The sequence below is a fragment of the Mobula hypostoma genome, chromosome 6 (assembly GCF_963921235.1).
Source record: "Mobula hypostoma chromosome 6, sMobHyp1.1, whole genome shotgun sequence".
Classification (NCBI taxonomy): Eukaryota; Metazoa; Chordata; class Chondrichthyes; order Myliobatiformes; family Myliobatidae; genus Mobula; species Mobula hypostoma.
The window spans coordinates 158,195,941-158,215,425 of NC_086102.1; the positions used below are offsets into that span (position 1 = coordinate 158,195,941).

At 41.8% G+C, this 19,485-nt stretch overlaps 1 protein-coding gene across 6 annotated transcripts in view; it reads left to right on the top strand.

Annotated features, from left to right (window-relative positions):
- Window positions 1–505: 505 nt before the first annotated feature.
- Window positions 506–19,485, top strand: part of pde1a (phosphodiesterase 1A, calmodulin-dependent) — a 601,233-nt gene continuing 582,253 nt past the window's right edge. For all 6 annotated transcript variants that reach the window (XM_063052036.1, XM_063052037.1, XM_063052040.1 and 3 more), the window contains exon 1: window positions 506–719. In XM_063052036.1, the coding sequence (XP_062908106.1) occupies window positions 653–719 (67 nt within the window). In that variant the 5' untranslated portion in view covers window positions 506–652. The remainder of the gene's footprint in view (window positions 720–19,485) is intronic.

The following is a 19,485-nucleotide window of genomic DNA, read 5'->3' on the forward strand; positions in this document are numbered from 1 at the left end:
TCTCTGCTCCAGCTCACTGATAGCATCTGAGCAACAATTGAAATATTTGGGAATCTTTTGCAATCCTCCTTGCTTCTTTAAGATGACATTTGCAGGTGCAGCAAGGATTGTACAAGATGCCCATCTCATTCTTTTGTCTTTAAATTTTTGAAGTTTTGCAAAATGAAGTACAATGTAGAGTAGATTTCATGGATTTAAGAAAGCATGCAGAAGTCAGTGGGGGGGGGGATGGAATTAAGGATATCTTTTTTCATTGCTATTTAATTCATTAAGAGCAACAACAATATGTGAGGCAGTTTCCTTAAGAGTATTTTAACTTTTATAAATTCTGTATTTAAAACATAAAAAGAAAACACCAGAAATCGATTTATGTTTCAGTTTGTTGCACTGATAAATGAAACTGACTGAATGCGAGAATCATCACACATTCTCAGAGCATTGTGGAGAGGCAGAGGCAGACACATTGTAATTGGCTGATGAGCTGCGAGATGCACATCCTGTTAAGTGCTGGATTCACTCAATGGTGAAGCCTTCTAGCCCAAAGGAGTGTGGTTAGGTTTAAAAGCTGATTTTTTTCAGTCCAAGTGCTGCATGTGTTAGCAAGCCTAAAGCAAGACCAGTTGGATTACGCAAAAATATCACAAACATTGGGATGAAGAAGTGTGGATTCGATAAAGATCATGATGCCTTCAACATTACAAAAATAAGAGCTACATTAGGTAAGGGAAAATATTTTCAAAATTAACCTTTCCTTTTGTAGCTTAGTGTTTTTCATGGTTCAGCTATTGTATCAAACTGATCGCTACTGTTATACTTTTAAATTGGATAGTTATTTCCATATATTTCTTAAGTATAATAATTATTTGGCTACAACAGATTAAGTTTTACTTATTAATTTAAGACACTGCTACTTATGAGTACATTTAGCATCAATACTTGCTTACAAATTAAACAGAAAATATCTAGTTCAAATCTTAAGGAAAAATATTTGTATGAACAGTCTTCATAATTGTTAATTGCATATGATCATGAAGAACAAATCTGGAACATTTTAACTAAAATTTATTTGTTTTTGTAAATAAGTAGGATATTTTAAAAAGCATGTGGATTTGCAATGAGTAGGCAGGTAGAATTTTCCAGTCTTCCATCCTTTCAATTTGTAGTTGGGGAAAGTGATTGTAAGTATACTTCAAGCAATCATAATCAAACATGTTATTTAGCTGCTCAGGCTGCCTACAGCGTGTGCATTAGCATTTTGCTTCATTTGTGCTATCTAAATTAAAATCCAGGAAGTTGGAAGCAACAATTGTTTTTCTTTCATTTAATGGAAGCCTCAAAATAATCCACCTTAGTAAAACAATTCCCATCCTAAAATATGCATAGTAGTTTCTGCAAAGACATTTATGCTTGTATTCTAACATTTAAACAAAAATGAAGGGAAAAAAGTTTACACTACTTGATTCAGTTTTCTGTTCGGGCTCATACAATTGTTGCAAAATGAATGGATTTGTGTGAATTTGATTAGATTTCTAAAATTTGCTGAATGTCTCAAATCAAAATCAGCAGTAAATAGTGAGCATTAGAAACTGATAAGTTGAAGCATTTTCTGTACATTGATCATGTTTCTTATTTTAATACTTTGCTTCCATCAAAAACTATGCCTCTAAAAAGGATACTACAGCTTGTGGCACAGTCTGACTTAATTTGAACTTCTTTAAAATCAATGCTTTTATTTTCACAATTTCTTTAATAAATTATTTTTAAAATCAAAGATCTTCAGAAGTCAAAATACTATCCTTTATATAATGCTATACATTCTAAATTGTGGAGATTTTGGTCGCCATTTTTCAAATTCAACTTTTATATTTTAATGTGAAAACAAATGTTAGCATTGGCACCTCTTGCTGACTTTAGCACATGATGGAAATGCACAAAATAGTCTTTTAGGGGCATCTGTTGCCAAGCAACGCAAGACAGCTGGCTTCTTAGGGGCCACATTGTTAACACAAGCATGCCATACATTAAGATAATCAAAACCAGCTAATGTGTTAGTTGCTTTCTTTAGAGGTCTGTTTTTTTTTATTGCATTGAACATGATTCATGTACTGGCATGCAAGATGAAAATTTCAGAGCAAATTGAAACGAAGCAGCAATTACTTTAAACATAATGAAGCTCTTAAATATAGAACATCTGAAAACCTTTGAAGTTTTGAAACAATTGCATAAATAATGTCAGGACGTGGGAAGGTTAGAACAGTTTAACTTGATAATAGAGTGGAAGATTGGGGATAGTATTTGACTTGAGGAATGGAATTGAGAAGACAAAAGCAAGCCAGATGCTGGTTCAGAGTGCTTGTGATCTTGTGTATTTCCATTAACTACTACTGTAGGCAGATCTCTTTATGCCAGATCCTGAGCAAATTGAGTAATTTCACCATGAATCCACCACTACTTCGGTTTGCTCGAAGTAATTAGCATTGTAAGGCTTTTGGTCTGTATTTTCTAGGTTGCAATTTTCTTTTTTCCTGGTGGTAAAAGATAAATCTATTGTCCCCAATGAAGTTGCAGTCCACTACTTGTGTCACAAGATCATGGTGGTACTTGACAACAATGTAATAACTGTTATATGTTTGGATTCAGAATATCTTCAAAATAAAATCAGGTATAGTTTGTTTGTTTATCTCATTAATAATTTTACACAATCTTAATATCAGTTGGATAGAAATCCTCATGTCTTTCACATTAATCTAAGAAATCTTTTAAAGAGACGTGAAGTGTGTATACACCATATGTGCTGAATTGAAATATTTAATTTTCTTCACTGGCAACATTCTTTATCCTCAATATTAAAGATTCTTAATTATTTTCAACCAATACTGGAATTTGAATCAAAGTTAGAAAATAGTTGCTTTAAATCTATTGTTGCATCATTTCCAGAAACCCCATTCTACCATCCCTGAAGAGAAATTGGAATTGGTATCTCATAGTGCTATAATCACATAAGGTGTATCAAATCTTTTGTTAACAGACAAGTAAGTATAATCAAAACTGAGGAAATGAGGATTAAAATTGTTTAATAATTTCCATTTTAATGATAAATAGGAAAGATTTGGAAATTATGTATCTAGAAGAAATTCCATAGAAAACAAAAGTGGGAGGATTATTCCAGTGGGGCTGTATTCTAAACACCCCCCCCCCACCCCCCAACCCCACCGACTGCTCCATTAGTCAGTGGGAGCTTCAGCTCATAGTTGTAAGAATAATGGTGTTGGATTAGCGGAAGATTTTAATTTTCCTGGTATCGACTGGATCATTCAAAGTGTTAAGGATCTGAATGGATGGAATTTGTGAAATGTGTCCAGGAAGGTTTCTCAAGTCTATATATAGAAGGCCCTACTTGGGAGGCTGTAATGCTGTACTTCATCTTGGAGAACATGGCAGAGAAAGTAACTGAAGTGGCATTCAGGGTGGGAGCACTTTGGCTCTAGTGACCATAATTCTATTCCTTTTAAAGGATAGGACAGCTCCACAAGATCTAAACTGGAAACAGGACTAACTTTGCAGGAATTAGGCAGAATCTATCAGAGTGAACTTGGGTGAACCTGTTTGAAGGGAAGGGACAGAACTGCAAGTGGGGAGGCTTTTAAGAAGGTGATATCAAGTGTCTAGGTGCAGCATATTCCTGTTAGGGTGAAGGGTAAGGTAAACCAGGAAAGTTTAGGCGGAGGAGGGGCTTCCCTTCCTCCACCATCAACTCTGCTCTCAAACGCATCTCCCCCATTTCACGCACATCTGCTCTCACTTTATCCTCCCTCCACCCCACTAAGAACAGGGTTCCCCTTGTCCTCACCTACCACCCCACCAGCCTCCAGGTCCAACATATAATTCTCTGTAACTTCCGCCACCTCCAACGGGATCCCGCCACTAAGCACATCTTTCCGTTTCCCCCCCCCCACTTTCCACAGGGATCGCTCCCTACGTGACTCCCTTGTCCATTCATTCCCCCCCCCCACAACCCTCCCCACCGATCTCCCTCCTGGCACTTACCCTTGTAAGCGGAACAAGTGCTACACATGCCCTTACACTTCCTCCCTCACTACCATTCAAGGCCCCAGGCAGTCTTTCCAGGTGAGGCGACACTTCACCTGTGAGTTGGCTGGGGTGATATACTGCGTCCGGTGTTCCCGATGTGGCCTTCTGTATATTGGCGAGACCCGACGCAGACTGGGAGATCGTTTCGCTGAACACCTACGCTCTGTCCGCCAGAGAAAGCAGGATCTCCCAGTGGCCACACATTTTAATTCCACATCCCATTCCCATTCTGATATGTCTATTCACGGCCTCCTCCACTGTAAAGATGAAGCCGCACTCAGGCTGGAGGAACAACACCTTGTATTCCGTCTGGGTAGCCTCCAACCTGATGGCATGAACATTGACTTCTCAAACTTCCGCTAATGCCCCACCTCCCCCTTGTACCCCATCCATTATTATATACACACATTCTTTTTCTCTCTCTTCTTTTTCTCCCTCTGACCCTGTCACTATACCCCTTGCCCATCCTCTGGTTTTACCCCCCTCCCCATTTTCTTTCTCCCTAGGCCTCCTGTCCCATGATCCTCTCATATCCCTTTTGCCAATCAACTGTCCAGCTCTTGGCTCCATCCCTCCCCCTCCTGTCTTCTCCTGTCATTTTGGATCTCCCCCTCCCCCTCCCACTTTCAAATCTCTTACTAGCTCTTCTTTCAGTTAGTCCTGATGAAGGGTCTCAGCCTGAAACTTCGACTGTACCTCTTCCTAGGGATGCTGCCTGGACTGCTGCGTTCACCAGCAACTTTTATGTGTGTTGCTTGAAATTCCAGCATCTGCAGATTTCCTCGTGTTGAAGTTTAGGCGGAGCAGGTTTGACCTAATTCTGCTCCTATGACTTGCGGTCTAATGAGAGATATTGTGCTTTGGTCAAGAAAAAGGAGGAAGATTACATTGGGTTTTGGAGGTTGGGAATAAATCCCTTGATAACAATAAAGAGATGAATAATTTTAAAGAAATCAGGAGGACGAAGAGAGGGAATGAGAAGAACCCTGTGAGTAAATTGAAGGAAATTTCCAAGAGTTCTATGGCTATGTTCAAAGGGCTATGCAGAGAGAAGATCCCCTTAGAGATCAGCAAGGACCACTTATGTCTCTAGCCACAGGAGATGGGTGGGATTACTGAGGAAAAACTCAGTTGCTCAAGAGATGGGGGAAATAAGAAGAGATACTTTGGAGGACATTAGTATTATGATGGAGGAGGTGTTTGCAACTTCGCAGGGCATTAAGGTGGATTAATCTCCAGTGCTTGACAGTGCATTGTTGGAGATGTGAAGGTGCTGAAAACCAGAAGATAGCTAACGCTGTTCTATTGCAAGCCAGGGAACTACAGACCAGTCAGCCTGACATCAGTAGTGGCGGAGTCTGAGGGAATTCTTGGGGACAGGATCTACCAACATTTGGGTAGACAAAGTCTGATTACAGGGAAGTCAGTATGGTTTACTGTGTGGGACGTCACAGCTTGATGTGTTGCTTGAATATTTAAGAGTTTTTTTGAAGAGATATCCAGAGCGGTAGATGAAGTTAGGACAATGGATAGGATCTATTTGGACTTTAGCAAGGTCTTTGTTAAGGTGTATACGGTAGGTTGGTCTAGAAGATTAGATCTCGTGGATTCCAGGGTTCAAAATTGACTCAGATAGGAAATAGGATGGTAATTGAAGGTTGTTGCTCAGAGTGCAGGCCGATGTGATGCAGGGGTTAGTGCTGGGACCCTTGTTGTTCAATATTTATATACTTTGATTTGGATGCAAATACAGAAAGCTTGATCAATAAATTTATGGATAATACAAAACTAGGAAAAGTTAGTGAGGAACGTTTTCATAGATTATAGAGGTATATTGATCTGTTAGACAAATGTGCTGAGGAGTGGCAAATATATTTCAATACAGATAAGTGTAAGGTGATGCATTTTTGACAGTCAAACCAGTGTAAGACATACTGTGAATGGTGGGGAACCAGTTAGTGCAATAGTACAGGGAGACTGAGAAATACAAGTGCATAGTTCATTGAAAGCAGAGTCTCTGTAGACACAGTGATGAAAAAGGTGCTCATCATGCTAGCCCTCATCAGTCAGGGCATTGTGTATAGAAGCTGGGGCATTGTGTATAGAAGCTGGGGCATTGTTACGGCTTCCCCACATGAAACTACCATGGTGGGCTTCACAGCCGAACAGGTGAGAAGACAGCTGAAACGTCTCAACTCAAGCAAGGCTGCAGGACCGGATGGTGTCAGTACCAGGGTGCTCAAAGCCTGTACCCCTCAGCTATGTGGAGTACTTTGCTATGTATTCAACCTGAGCCTGAGGCTCCGGAGGGTTCCTGTATTGTGGAAGATGTCCTGCCTCGTCCCTGTGCCGAAGACGCTGCGCCCCAGCGGCCTCAATGACTACAGACCGGTGGCATTGGCCTCCCACATCATGAAGACCCTGGAGAGACTTGTTCCGGAGCTGCTCCGGCCTATGGTCAGGCCACACTTAGATCCCCTCCAGTTCGCCTACCAGCTCCGACTAGGAGTTGAGGATGCCATCGTCTACCTGCTGAACTGTGTCTATGCCCACCTGGACAAGCCAGTGAGCACTGTGAGGGTCATGTTTTTTGACTTCTCCAGTGCGTTCAACATCATCCACCCTGCTCTGCTGGGGGAGAGGCTGACAGTGATGCAGGTGGATGCTTCCCTGGTATCATGGATTCTTGATTACCTGACTGGCAGACCACAGTACGTGTGCTTGCAACACTGTGTGTCCGACAGAGTGATCAGCAGCACTAGGGCTCCACAGGGGACTGTCTTGTCTCCCTTTCTCTTCACCATTTACACCTCGGACTTCAACTACTGCACAGAGTCTTGTCATCTTCAGAAGTTTTCTGATGACTTTGCCATAGTTGGATGCATCAATAAGGGAGATGAGGCTGAGTACAGGGCTACGGTAGGAAACTTTGTCACATGGTGTGAGCAGAATTATCTGCAGCTTAATGTGAAAAAGACTAAGGACCTGGTGGTAGACCTGAGGAGAGCTAAGGTACTGGTGACCCCTGTTTCCATCCAGGGGGTCAGTGTGGACATGGTGGAGGATTACAAATACCTGGGGATGCGAATTGACAATAAAGTGGACTGGTCAAAGAACACCGAGGCTGTCTACAAAAAGGGTCAGAGCCGCCTCTATTTCCTAAGGAGACTGAGGTCCTTTAACATCTGCTGGACGATGCTGAGGATGTTCTGGGTCTGTGGTGGCCAGTGCTATCATGTTTGCTGTTGTGTGCTGGGGCAGCAGGCTGAGGGTAGCAGACACCAACAGAATCAACAAACTCATTCGTAAGGCCAGTGATGTTGTGGGGATGGAACTGGACTCTCTGACGGTGGTGTCTGAAAAGAGGATGCTGTCTAAGTTGCATGCCATCTTGGTCAATGTCTCCCATCCACTACATAATGTACTGGGTGGGCACAGGAGTACATTCAGCCAGAGACTCATTCCACCGAGATGCAGCACAGAGCATCATAGGAAGTCATTCCTGCCTGTGGCCATCAAACTTTACAACTGCTCCCTTGGAGGGTCAGACACCCTGAGCCAATAGGCTGGTCCTGGACTTATTTCATAATCTGCTGGCATAATTTACATATTACTATTTAACTATTTATGGTTCTATTACTATTTATTATTTATGGTGCAACTGTAACAAAAACCAATTTCCCCCGGGATCGATAAAATATGACTATGACTACTACAAGTCATCGGTGAGGCCACACTTGGAGTACTGTATACGGTTTTGGTTACCCCTGTTACTGTTTTGGAAACACTCAGTTAAACTGGAAAGGGTGGTAAATTGGATCAGCAAAATTGCTGATGATACAAAGATTGGAGGTGTAGTGGACAGTGAGGAAGGTTTTCAAAGCCTGCAGAGGGACTTGGACCAGCTGGAAAAATGGGCTGAAAAATGGCAGATAGAGTTTAATACGGACAAGTGTGAGGTATTGCACTTTGGAAGGACAAACCAAGGTAGAACTTACAGGGTAAATGGTCAGGCACTGAGGAGTGCAGTGGAACAGAGGGATCTGGGAATACAGATACAAAATTCCCTAAAAGTGGCGTCACAGGTAGATAGGGTCGTAAAGAGAGCTTTTGGTACATTGGCCTTTATCAATCAAAGTATTGAGTATAAGAGCTGGAATGTTATGATGAGATTGTATAAGGCATTGGTGAGGCCGAATCTGGAGTATTGTGTTCAGTTTTGGTCACCAAATTACAGGAAGGATATTAATAAGGTTGAAAGAGTGCAGAGAAGGTTTACAAGGATGTTGCCGGGGCTTGGGAATCTCAGTTACAGAGAAAGGTTGAATAGGTTAGGACTTTATTCCCTGGAGCGTAGAAGAATGAGGGGAGATTTGATAGAGGTATATAAAATTATGATGGGTATAGATAGAATGAATGCAAGCAGGCTTTTTCCACTGAGGCAAGGGGAGAAAAAAGCCAGAGGACATGGGTTAAGGGTGAGGGGGGAAAAGTTTAAAGGGAACATTAGGGGGGGCTTCTTCACACAGAGTGGTGGGAGTGTGGAATGAGCTGCCAGACGAGGAGGTAAATGCAGGTTCTTTTTTAATATTTAAGAATAAATTGGACAGATACATGGATGGGAGGTGTATGGAGGGATATGGTCCGTGTGCAGGTCAGTGGGACTAGGCAGAAAATGGTTCGGCACAGCCAAGAAGGGCCAAAGGGCCTGTTTCTGTGCTGTAGATTTTCTATGGTTTCTATGGTGCAGAAAATATTTGAGAATGTTGCCAGCACTAGAGGGCCTGAGTTGTAAGGAGAAGTTGGCTAGACAACATCTTCATCCTTCGGAGAATGAGGAGCAAACTTGCAGAAATGTTTAAATTATGAGAGCCATGGATAAGATGGATGCTAAATCTTTTTGTTAGCATAGTGGAGTCCAGAAGTAGATTTGGGCTGAGAGGGGAAAGATTTAGTGGAGATTTGAAGGGCAAATATTTCATGCACAGGGTGGCGATGATGTGGAACGAGCTGCCAGAGGAAGTGGTTGAGGCAGGTTGAATCGTATCATCTGGAAAGATTTTGATTGGTATATGCAGGGCAGGTCTTAGAGAGATGTGGGCCAGGTGCAGGCAATCTGGACTAGCTGGGTGGGCACTATGCCAGCATGGACTCCTTTGGCCAAAGGGCTTACATTTGTGCTGTATTGTTCTATAACTTTTTCATAAGTAATTTCATAATTCCTGTATAAATTTTATACTTCCAGTCAAAATCCTCCACTATTAGTACCCTGGGGGTCACCGTTACCAGAAACTGTGCTGTACCAGCTGTATAGATATGACAGCAGGTGAAGGTTTCCCTCTCCCGAAGTCTACAATCAGTTCCTTGGTCTTATTGACATTGAGTGAGAGATTGTTGTTATTACACCACTCAGCCGAATTTTCAATTTCCCTCCTGTATGCTGAAAGGCAGCAGCAAGATTTACCTTGTGCTTAAGTTGCAATAATTTTGGATGTGTTTTCAATTTGCTACAGATTGAACAAGCAGCTTCTCTTTTTTTCCCCTTCGGATTGTTGGATTTAAATTTAACTCAGTTATCTTGTTTCGATGAGGCAACTAATTTATTTCCAACCTAAAGGTAATCCTTTGAGGTGGACTTTTCTTAGTATCTCCAATAGCTCAGCTTGTGGATGTACCATGAACGTTAGTTGGCCATGCATTTGAATAAAGTGAATCCTTTGCATTCATATTGTTGCTGTTTACGAAGGTGGTTATCCTGGTTGTACTACTGTCGACTTCGGTGTCATGACTGGTGAGTGGAAGCACCTGAATGAGCGCATGAATGTTGGATAGCATCAAAACAGAATTGTGGGATTTTTATATTCTTGAGGTTAAATAGTAATTTCAGTGAAATGTTTAGTGGCAGTAAGCAAACCACATTGTAAAAGGGGAGGAAGAAAATACTGTGAGGAAATTAAATCATTCTCTTAACCTCTGGGGGAGGAGAAATGCTCATTGTTATTTCAGACCAATTATGCACATCCATGCAATGGTAATTTTTGTTTTACAATGAGAATATAAGAATTTTGCAAAAATGGGAGCAGGAGAAGGCCATTTGGCCCTTGAGCATGCTGTCTCATTTTTTAGAGATCACTCTTTACCTCAATGTTATTTTCCTGCACTAGTCCAATGTTCCTTGATTCCCTTAAGGCCCTGAAGTGGATTGATCTATTTTGAATGGACTCGATGATTGAGTAGAGAAACCTAAAGATTTTTCATCTTCAAAGTGCGGAGAAAGTTCTTCTCATCTCCAACTGGAATGGTTGAATCCTTATTTCGAGACTATGACCCAGCTTGGCGGTTGCTCCTCTTAGAAGGTTGTTTTCCTGTGCAGATGATCTGTTAGTTTCTGTGCCTGAGAGAGGGGTTGGGAGTTTGATGCTATTGTTGCTGTTTTTTTTGCGAGGGAAGGGTTTGGGGATTTGGGGTTTTTGATGATCTAGCTGCTGTAATCTGGATGGGTAATCTGCTAGTTTTTGTGTGAGAGGGGGTTTGGGGATCTGGGGTTTGATGTTCTAGATGCTGTTTTCCATGTGGGCAATCTGTTAGTTTTTTGTGCAAGGGACGGGGTGGGGGTTTGGGGTTTCAAAAGTACACTTAATGTCAGAGTAATGTATACAATATACATCCTGAAATGCTTTTTCTTCACAACCATCTATGAAAACAGAGGAGTGCCCCACAGAATGAATGACAGTTAAATGTTAGAACCCCAAAACCCCCTCCCCCAGCTCCCCTCCCTCCCATGTGTAAGCGGCAGTAAGCAACAATCCCCCCTCCCCCCACCAGCAAAAGAAAAGCCTCTGCACCTGCCACCGAGCATTCAAGCATGCACATAGCAACAGCAAAGACACAGACTTGCAGTTAACTCAAAGACTTTGCATTTCACTCGGTATTCGACATACCCCAGGCTCTCTCTCTCTCCTTAATAAGGGAGAAAGGGGTGTCTCTGTTTCACAGTGAGAGGGGAGACATAATAAACAACTCACTGGTTTATGATGTTAAAGGTCCATTACATTGCTTTTTTGAGCTCTGTGCCCAAAGATCTCGGGTCTCTGGGCACACAGCTGTAGATATTCCGACTCCCCCGACAACACACGGATCTCCTGCCATGACACAGATCTTCAATCCGCCCGTCTCCAGAGCCCCGAGATCCTAGGCCTCCAAAGTTGAGCCGAACTCTTAGGCCGAGCCCTTGGCGTACCGAATAACGGACAGTTATGAAACCCTGAGAATGAGTTCCATTCCCGCAAAGAACTGTAGTCAGCGTCTAACTCCAGGTCAGGGTCTTCAAAAGAACCTTGAAAGGGAAAAATAGAGATATTAAAGATAGAAATAGAGCTGTTTCCGAAGATGCAAGCAAAGGGGTCGCTGTTTAGCGCCATTGTCACTTTGCTCCGGCCCTCGTGTTTGTGTGTTTCGTTTCCTTTTTCTTTATCATGAGGGGTGGCTGATGTCTTCCCTTTCAACAACCCCCATGGTTTTTCTGTATTTCATGGCTATCTAGAGAAAACAAATATGTGTTTTATTGTACAACCATACTATGACAATAAAATGAACCTTTGAAAACTGAACCTTTCTAGCTAATTTCTAAAGTAAGTACATGTTCGGCAGAGCATTGTGGGCCGAAGGGCCTGTATTGTGCTGTAGGTTTTCTGTGTTTCTATAGCAGAAGAACATGGTGGAGCACTCACCAGATACCACTGTTGGAAATTCCTCATGCAGCCAATGGTCTCGGAGAATATACATAGAAACATAGAAAACAAACAGATAACTTTTAGTTAGTTAGTTAGCACACAACCCTGGAGAAAGTTCATCACCTTTTCCTTGGACATTGCATGAATATTTTTTTTCCTGGGATGACATCTTCAATGCAAAATTGTTTCAGTATTGCGAGTAAACAATGTGAAGCAAACTGGATTGTTTATGCAACACTGAGCTTCACTGATTACGTGCACGATATAGACTAATATTTGATGGGCTGTTTTCTTTCTTTTGCATTATATAGTAGTATTGTGTTTGTTATAGTTTAAAATATTTTGTAAATACCATTTCTATCAAACTTTATATTGGTGTGAGTTAAATTATTGTTGCCTGGGAAATGGTAAATTCTCATGGGTATGTCAATGTTCACACAAGTAATTGCCTTCAGTTTTCTTTGGAAAGTTCATTCAAACTTTGATGTTTGCGAATCATATTTACCCGAATCATATTTACCCTGGACATGTTTGTTTAATGGAAATGAATCTCTCATCGTTATTCCCCATGCATTGCAGACTGGTGTTGCTGTTAGACTGAATTCCCAGTAAAAGCTAACTCATCACGAGTGTATGCTGAGTGGGTTACAATGTACTGTACACAATCACAAATCTAAAATCAGGCTGCTAAATAAAATTTGATATTGTTTTCATTTTTTTTAATGTGCTTAAATTATTCCTAAACTGTCTGTGAGCAACTTTTCTTCCAAAACTATTACTTCAATCCAAGCATGTATTGATATTATTTCCCAACTGCATGCTTTCCTTTGCTGATGTCAGGAGATAACATCCAATGCCCCATGTACTGTATACAACGAATAACCAATCCTCATACCTCGTACCCCATCCGTTATTGCCCATCCTCTGGGCTTCCCCCCTCCCCCTTTCTTTCTCCCTGGGCCTCCTGTCCCATGATCCTCTCGTATCCCTTTTGCCAATCACCTGTCCAGCTCTTGGCTCCATCCCTCCCCCTCCTGTCTTCTCCTGTCATTTTGGATCTCCCCCTCCCCCTCCCACTTTTAAATCTCTTACTAGCTCTTCCTTCAGTTAGTCCTGACGAAGGGTCTCAGCCCGAAACGTCGACTGTACCTCTTCCTAGAGATGCTGCCTGGCCTGCTGTGTTCACCAGAAACTTTTATGTATGTTGCTCATACACCTTCAGCTGTCTTACTCCCCCCAATGCCCATGTTGCCAGACTCATTCACATCTTAACCTAGATGAAATGAAATTTAATCCAAATAAACACTGGCATTTGTAGTCATTGTTTCTTGACCCTGGCTGGACCTTCATTACTAATCCCATTTCCTCCCTGGTCATGGTTTCAGTTGAACTAAGTTGTTTGCTGTCTCTGAATTGTATTTGATTTCAAGGTGTTCTTCCAATTCTGAAGTCCTTTCCATCACAAAGACTGTCTACTCTCACCACACTTGCATTGCCTGCTTCTTTTCCAGTCACAGCCCATCTACTGTAGTGCTGAAACCCTCATCCATGTTTGGTTGGCTCCAGGCTCTGATGATTCATGGAAGGTAGATCTATTTACTTTTTATCCTCTCCATTTGAGCGTCCAGAACTCTGCAGGCCAAATCCAGAATTGTCTACATCACATCCACTCACTCAAATAAATAATGAAAAATGATACAAATGAATCCTACCAAATTATGCAAACTATCTCCTGCATAGGTCATCTGTTTCAAATATTTCATCTGCATAAGCAGATGGCATGGGCGAAAAATAAGATCCACTGCAAAAGTGGTGAGGATTATGAGTGAAGTGCACAGCTTCTCTCTGTTTTCACTGGCTTCCTGTCCTATCCTCCATTCCTCCAGTTCTCATTGTAACTCTGGCACTTTGAGGTAAAAACTTAATTCTTTTTACAACCTTTTCTTCAGTTGTCAAGATTACTAATCAAGAGCTTGATCAGCTGCCTTAATGTCTCCTCTATCAACTCAATAAAAAAAAGTAGAACCCTGACATGTAGTCCCTCAGACATGCTCCATCATTCAATAAGACTACCTTTGTTCTTTTACCACAATGCCACTTCCCTCTACTATAAGACATACTGTAGGAATAGAATTAGGCCTTCCGGGCCACTGAGTCTGCTCTGCCATTCCATCATGATCATGGCCAATCTACTATCCCTCTCAATGCCATTCTCCTGCCTTCATCCCGTAACCTTTAATGACTTTGCTAATCAGGAACCTATCAATCTCCACCTTAAATATACTAAATGACTTGGCCTCCACAGCTGTCTGTGGCAATGAATTCCATGGATTCGCCACCCTCTGGCTAAAGAAATTCCTTATCATCTCTGTTCTAATGGGACGTCCGAATATTTTGAGGCTTTACCCTCTGGTCGTAGATTCCTTGACTATAGGAAATATCTTTTCCATGTCCATTCTACCTAGGCCTTTCAATATTTGATGTGCTTTAGTGAGATCCGTCCTCATTCTTCTGAACTCCAACGAGTACAGGCCTAGGGACATCACGCACGCCTCATATGTTAACCTTTTCATTCTTGGGATCATTGTCATGAGCCTCCTCTGGAACCACCAATGCCAGCACTTCCTTTCTTAGATAAGGGCCCGAAACTGCTCACAATACTCCAAGTGCAGTCAGACCAATGCCTTATAAGCCTTCAGCATTATACTGCATTATTGCTTTTTTATTGTAGTCCTCTTGAACTGAATGCTAAAATTGCCTTTGTTATTTGTTATTTTGCCTTACCACTGACTCAATGTGCAAGTTAATCTTTAGGGAATCCTGCGTGAGGACTCCAAAGATCCTTTGCGCCTTTGATTTCTGAACCTGCTCCACATTTAGAAAATTGTCTATGCCTTTATTCCTTCTACCAAAGTAAATGACCACACACTTCCCTACGCTGTATTCTATCTGCCTCTTCTTTTCTCATTCTGCAGACACTCTGCTTCCACAATACTACCTGCCCTTCTACTGAACTTTCTATTGTCTGCAAACTTAGCTGCAGAAGCATCAATTCCATCGTCTAATTATTAACATATAATGTGAAAAGAAGCTGTCGTAACATCCCTAGTCACCAGCAGCCAACCAGAAAAGGACTATCTTTGCCTCCTGCCAGGCAGGCAATCTTCTATCCATGCTAGTGTCTTTCCTGTAACACCATGGGCTCTTACCTTGTTTAGCAGCCTCTTGTGCAGCATCGTTTCCAAGTCTTCTGAAAATCCAAGGAAACAAAATTTTATTGATTCACCTTTGTTGATAATGCCTGTTATTTCCTCAAAGAATGCCAGCAGACTTGTCAGGCAAGATTTCCCCTTAAGGAAACCATGCTGATTTTGGCCTATTTTATCATGGAGCTCCAAGTACCCAAAACCTCATCCTTATAATGGACTAACCACTGAAGTAGGGCTAACAGGCCTGCATGTTCCTTTCTTTTACTGCTTAAAGAGTGCAGAGACATTTTCAATTTTCCAGTCTTCTGCAACCATTCCAGAACCTCATGATTTTTGAAAGATCACCACCAATGTCTCCACAATCAAATCAAGTTTAATTAACATTCAAACCATCGGTACAGCTGACTGAGACAGCGTTCCTCTGGACCAAGGTGCAAAATCATACATGCACATCCAAAATAATGAAAGAGAGAAAAATAGGACATAATCACACAAGAAAGCACATTTTTACTCCAAGATCCTGACAGACAAGTCCTGCAAATTGATGGTTCCCAGCAGCCCAGCCTCTAATTCTAGGGATCCAACACTGGAGGGCAGTACCGATAGGAGAGGCTATTCTCCACCAAGCAAAGATGCCACACTACACTGCCTCCAGCGTTTTCCCCTCACCTGGCCCGCAGCAGCAGGCAAGCCCACTGCTTGAGGCCTAGTCCTTGCTACAAGAGAGGCAATACTACTACCTCGGCTCCTGTCTCACCACCAAACAAGGGAAACAGGCCTGTGGCGATCTATGTCTAACAGGGTCTTGCGATTGCAAAAGGAACATCCAAGACAGTTACTCATGGTTTCTCTGCACACTGCTGTTGTGCACCAGCTCTGGTGCCTTAAAGTGGCAGGCAGCAGCACGGCCTGCACCTAGGTCAGCTCCTGTGAGCCCAGTCCAGTTCCTCCCAATACCTGATGGCCTGACTCTCCTCCTGCAGTCCATTGGCCTGACTTTCTTCCCACAGCCCGATCTCCCATCGCGGCCTCCCCTTCTCTGGATCATCAGCCAGCTACTCTGACAATGAGCAGTTCACTAATGTAGTACACCTGCTGTACTCGTTATTGGAGTCCAGTATAGACTTATGATTAAAAAAATACATTCAACAAAGAGAAAAGAACTTTTGTTGGCCCACGAGAGGCTACTACATCTACATGCACCACCATTTTACCAGAAGTTAAGATCTCTTCAGCTATCTCTCTCAGAACCCTGGGCTGTAGTCCATCTGGTGCCGGTGACTCATCTACCTTTAGACCTTTCAGCTTCTCAAGCACCTTCTCCTTAGTATGAGCAACCACATCCACTTATGTCCCCTGACAACTCTAACTTCTGGGGTACTGCTGGTGTCTTCCACAGTGAAAACTGATGCAAAATTCTAGTGAGTTTGTCCGCCATTTCTTTGTTTTCACATTGTTACCTCTGCAGTTTTCCAGCGGTCCGATATCCACTCTTATGACTCTGTATGTATCTGAAGAAACCTTTGCTATCCTCTTTTATATTATTGCCTATCTTACCTTCTTATTTCATTTTTTTCTCTGCTTATGGCTTTTTAGATGCCTTCTAATGGTTTTTAAAAGCTTTCCACCAATTTTTGCTATATTATATGCCCTCTCTTTTGCTTTAGTGCTGTCTTTGACTTCCTTTGTCAGCCACAGTTGCCTCATTCTCTATCTTTGGTATGTATCTATTTTGCACCTTCCAAATTATTTCCAGAAACTACAGTTTTTCTGTTCTGCCACCATCTCTGCTAGTGTCCCCTTCCAATCAACTTTGGCTGTCTCCTCTGTAGTTCTGTTTTTTCCATTGTAGTTCTGATTTTAGCTTCTACCTCTCAAACTGCAAGGTGAATTCTAACATATTATGGTCACTTGTCTTCTAAGGGTTCCTTGACCTTGAACTCCCAGATCAAATTTGGTTCATTACACAACTCCCAATCCAGAATTGCCCAGTGGGCCACAAGCCATTTTGTAGACATTCTACAAATTCCTTCTCTTGGGATCCAGCACCAAGCTGATTTTGCCAATCTATCCACATATTGAAATCCACCATGACTATTGCAATATTGCCCTTACTAATATTCAAATCTCATATCCTTTTATTCCCTGTAAATCCCCAAATCTACAAGTAATTGAATATACTCAGCAACTTGGTCTGCAAAGCCCTTCTTCAGTAAAGAAGTAAATTCTTCTTGTTTTAGTCCTCAATAGGTGAACCGTATGAAAATGTTAACTCTGTTTCTCTTTCTACATATGTTGCCTGGCGTGCTGAATGTTGGCAGGGTTCTCTGTCCATATTTCAGGTTGCAGCATCCGCAGATTCTTGATTTGTGATCTAAGGACTTGATATCCTTACATGGGGTATACCAGATCTACAAGCCATTTTCCAGGTGTGGATCAGAATCCTTTATAATTGCATTAAGATAACTTCCGTTGTGTCCTCTAATGTTTTCCTTTCTATTTGTTTGTTTTTTAGTGATTTGTGTTCAAAGACAAATCTGAATACCATCATTTTACGATCTCAAAGTTCAAAGTAAATTTATTATAAAAGCACGTACTGCATGTGATTAGATTAGGGCTAATTTGAGATTGCTGGGGCAGTGCGGCACAAAGGGCTGGAAGAGCCTTCTCTGCATCATATTTATAAATAAATAAATATGTCACCATATACTGCCCTGTGATTCATTTTCTTACAGATATGCTGACGTTGGAGTGTGCATAATTAGGCACTTGGTAAGGCCCAATAAAAAGGATTCAGGTTTAAGTGGAGCAGCCATTTTGGGAGAGGGCCAGTGTTAGAGTGGGGAGTTCAGGCTAGGCTCGGCTCCTAGAGGCTTCAGCGTGGAGAAGAAGAAGCTGTAGGTAAATTTTATTGATTTAATTTTTCTTTCTTCCATATTGTACAGTTTGAGCAGGATAGTGGAATGCTTCACTTGTGGAATATGGGAAGGCGGGGAGTGTTTCACTATCCCTGACAACTACACCTGCAAAATGTTCATCCAGCTTCAGACCATTAAGGAATTGGAGCTGGAGCTAGATGAACTCTGGATTACTTGGGAAGCTGATGGGTTGATCTACAGGACATACAGGGAGGTAGTTATATTCAAGGTGCAGGACTCACGTAACCGGGTCCCTGTTGGGAGGGCAAAAGCCATCCAGTGCAGGGTACCCCTGTGGCTGTACCTCAATGACAGGTAATCTGTTTGGGATACTGTTGGGGGGAGGGGGGTGAATACCTAACACAGGAAAGCCACAGTGGTCAGATCTCTGGCACTGAGTCTGGCTCGGTGGTTCAGAATGAATGTGGGGAGAAGAGGTGAGTTATGGTGATGGGGGATTTAGTGGTGAGGGAAACAGCAGGAGGTTCTGTGGATGGGATTGAGATTCCTGGATAGTATGTTGCCTTCCAGGTGCCAGGGTCAGATACATTTTAGATTAATTTTCCAGGGTTCTGTTGTTTTAAGTGTGATAGAATGGAAGGGATTACAGGGGAGGGGTGGCTTTACTTGTCATGGATAATGTCACAGCAATGCTCAGACAGGGCAGATTTGTCTACTGAGTCTATATGTGTGGAATTTAGGAATAAGAAAGGGATGATCACGTTAATGGGATTATATTATAAATCACCCACCAGTCAGTGAGATTTAGAGGAGCAAATTTGTAGAAGGTTTGCAGATCATTGCAAGAAACATAGGGTTGTAACAGTAGGTGATTTAAAATTTCCACATTGATGGGGACTCCCATAGTTTAAAAGAACTGGATGGGATTGTTTGTCAATTGAGTTCAGGAAAGTTTACTTAATTAATACATAAAGGTCCTGAGATAACCTGTTGAGGTGAAGCAAGACATGCAACTTTATATTTTAAAAAAAGCACAGCGAGAGAAGGAAGAGTTTAAAAAAAACAGTGCAGCACATGCTTCTTCAGGAAGGGACAGAGATGATAGAGTTTTTTTTAAAAAAGGAAGTAAACAAATGAGTTCATGGGTTCATAGAGGGTGAGTAACAGGTGTTAATCAAAAATAAATTAAAAAGGAGCAGAAATGGCTCATTACATCAGAAAGATAGATGCCTTTGATTGCACAAAGGATAACTGGATTTTATATACCAAGCAAAATGAGCTATACTTTGAAGCAAATGAATTAGACAATAAAAAGTGAGTGCCAGTTTTGGTGAGTACACTAGGTGGAAAAGCATACAATTTGCTTAAATATTTGACCACTCCAAACAAACCAGCCGAAATGAGCTTTGCTGATATTCTGAAAGTAATGCAGGAACATTTAGAACTGAAACCATTATTGAATGCAGAATGCTTTCGGTTTCATAAGTGAAAAGGAAGGGGAGTCCATTTCAGCATACATAGCTGAACGGAAGTTGTCTCAGCATTGCCAGTTCAGTGATAGGTTTAGTGATG